Below are 2,468 nucleotides of genomic sequence, written 5' to 3'. Positions count from 1 at the left end.
CAGTGGGGGGGAAAAGGGGGTCAGGGGGTGCTGTTTCCCCTCACCCCCTGCAGCCCCACACACCAGGTCGCTGTTGCTGCCTGCAGCTGGGCCGGCCGCTGGGCGCTTCGTCCGGGAGCGGCGAGGGGGGGCCACCAGTGGGACCTCGCGGGGGGCGGCGGCGGGGGGGCGGGCGGCTGTGGGTACAGAGGGGGTCAGGGGGTCACCGGGGTAATGAGAGGTAGGGGTCTCCATAGGGCGGGGACCCATGGGGGCCAGGAGCGCGGCAGGCTCAGCCCCCTCCCTTGGGATGCATGGGGTTGGTAAGAGCTGGGGGGGGGGCACAGCTACGGGCAATTTGGGAGCAGAGCGGGGTGGTGATTTGGGGGCAGAGCTGGGGGTGATATAGGGGCAGGGGAAAAGGTAACTCAGGGCAGAGCTGGGGGTGACTGGGGGACAGAGTTGGGGGTAATTTAGGGGAAGCCCCACAGAACTCACCCGACTCGGGGGGGGCCGCCGCGGTGCCACCCTCAGGCGTCCTCGTCCCCAGCCCCGGGCACGTCCATGGGGAGGGGCTGGAGGACTCCCCCCCGCTGGGGGGGGCCGGAGAGGAGGAGGAGGATGAGGCCGAGTTGGAGGAAGGTCGGGGCTGGGGGGGCCGCTCCCCGGTGGGACTGCGGGGCCGGGCCCAGGGCTCCCCGAAAGGGTCGGGCGAGGGGGGCTGCGGGGGGGGGGCAGCGCCACGGGGCCGTCCCCGGGACGTCGCACCCCCCCCGTCCCCCTCCTCCCAAAGCCCCTCAGCCCCGGGGAACACAGCGAAGCCGGGCAGCTCGGGCAGGCGGCCCCCGGGGCTGCGGGGCCGGGGGGGTGCCCAGGCCGAGGGCTGCGCTGGGGAGGGGTCTGGCAGTGCCCCCCGCTTGGGGAGGGGGCTCTGCGGCGCCGGCGGAGTCCACGGCCTCGAGTCCGGGGAGGGGACGGGCGCGGGGTGCGAGGGGGAGTCCAAACCCGAATCCTCCACGTTCTCCGGAGACGAGGAGGAGAAGGGCGAGGAGGAGGAGGTCAGGACGTAGGAACGGGGCGCTGCGGGAGAGCGCGGTGTTGGGGGGACGGGGAGGGGGCACAGCGGGGTCCTCCCCCCCCCCACATCCCCAAAGCCTCACCCGGGAAATCCTCCGCCTCGAAGGCTGATTCCAGGGGGGGCCCGAAGAGCGCGGCGGGGGGCACTGCCTCCACGGGGGGCACCGCGTCCACCGGGACCTTCCCAGGGCAGCTATGGGGTGGGGGGGCTCAGTGCCCAGCACGGGGCTCAGTGCCCCCCCGGCACCTCCCCACCCCGTACCTGCTCGCCTGTGCCACCGCGTGTCCCCTCCTCGCGCTGTCACCTGCAGGGAGAGGGGACACGGTTGGGGACGTGGAGGGAGAGGGGACACCGGGGCCCTCAGGACCCCCGGCACGGGACCCCCGGCACGGCCTCACCTGGCACCTGCGGCCCCCCTGGCTCGGCGGCACTTGGGGCTGCGGACAAAGCCGCTGTGTGCCCTGGGGAGGGACACGGGGACAGGGGGTGTTAGGGGACATGGGGACAGGGGGTGTTAGGGGACACGGGGATGGGACACGAGGTGGCACTCACGTGACGACTGCCGCCTGACGGTGCCCTGCAAGACACGGGGGTCGTTAGCCCCAGCATGGCCCCGTCCCAAACCGCCCCCCCCCCCCCCCCCCCATGCTCACCCCCACGCCGGGTGGCAGGATGAAGGTCCCCACGGTGGCCCTCAGCTGCTCCACGGTGGCCCCGGCGCTGCCCCCCCCCTCGCGGGGCTGTACGGGTTTGATGTGCACGTGGAACCTGCGGGGCTCGTCCTCGTCGTAGTCCGAGTCGCTGGAGGAGCAGCTGTGGTGCTCCGCCTCCGCTGAGCCCCCGTCAAGGCAACAGCTGACCCCCCAAAAACACCCCCACACCCCAAAACAAGCCCAGCCCTAAAGCACCCCCCCCCCCGGACCCCAAAACCCCTAAGGATACTGTGGGCGACGTCTGGGCGTACGCTGAACCCGTCCTCGTCCACCTCTGGGCACGCCTGGGGGGCGGGGGGGGTGCTCAGAGAGGAGCCCACGCCCCAGTGCTCCCAGTGCTCCCAGTTTGGAGTGGTCGGGGATAGGGGAAGGCTGGCAACCTGCACCGTGCCACTCACCGCGTCGGTGTCCGGGGACTCCCTGCAGGGATGGCAGCAGTGTTAGAATGGACGGGGAGGGACAGGGGGACAGGATCGGGGGGGGGGCATGGAGATGCAAGGGAAGGTTGCAAGGGATGCAGAGAATGGACGCAGAGAAGCGTGGGGCACTTGCTGCACAGAGAAGGGATGCAAGGGATGCAGAGAGCATGGAATGCAGGGAACAGGTGCAAGGGAGGGGTGCAAGGGAGGGGTGCAAGGGAGGGGTGCAAGGGAGGGGTGCAAGGGAGGGGTGCAAGGGAGGGGTGCAAGGGAGGGGTG

At 71.6% G+C, this 2,468-nt stretch overlaps 1 protein-coding gene across 1 annotated transcript in view; it reads right to left on the bottom strand.

Annotated features, from left to right (window-relative positions):
- FCHO1 (FCH domain only 1) overlaps nucleotides 1-2,468 on the bottom strand; it is a gene marked incomplete in the record, with an annotated part of 4,773 nt that overhangs the window by 2,190 nt on the left and 115 nt on the right. Inside the window, 9 exon segments of the mRNA XM_021379022.1 lie at nucleotides 64-228; nucleotides 290-1,059; nucleotides 1,140-1,249; nucleotides 1,319-1,361; nucleotides 1,456-1,518; nucleotides 1,610-1,634; nucleotides 1,711-1,889; nucleotides 2,000-2,054; nucleotides 2,169-2,190. Of these exon segments, the coding sequence (XP_021234697.1) occupies nucleotides 64-228; nucleotides 290-1,059; nucleotides 1,140-1,249; nucleotides 1,319-1,361; nucleotides 1,456-1,518; nucleotides 1,610-1,634; nucleotides 1,711-1,889; nucleotides 2,000-2,054; nucleotides 2,169-2,190 (1,432 nt within the window).

The sequence above is a fragment of the Numida meleagris genome, chromosome 27 (assembly GCF_002078875.1).
Source record: "Numida meleagris isolate 19003 breed g44 Domestic line chromosome 27, NumMel1.0, whole genome shotgun sequence".
Lineage (NCBI taxonomy): Eukaryota > Metazoa > Chordata > Aves > Galliformes > Numididae > Numida > Numida meleagris.
Note: the sequence above shows the minus strand (reverse complement) of the source record. Positions and strands in the feature narration are given on the sequence as shown.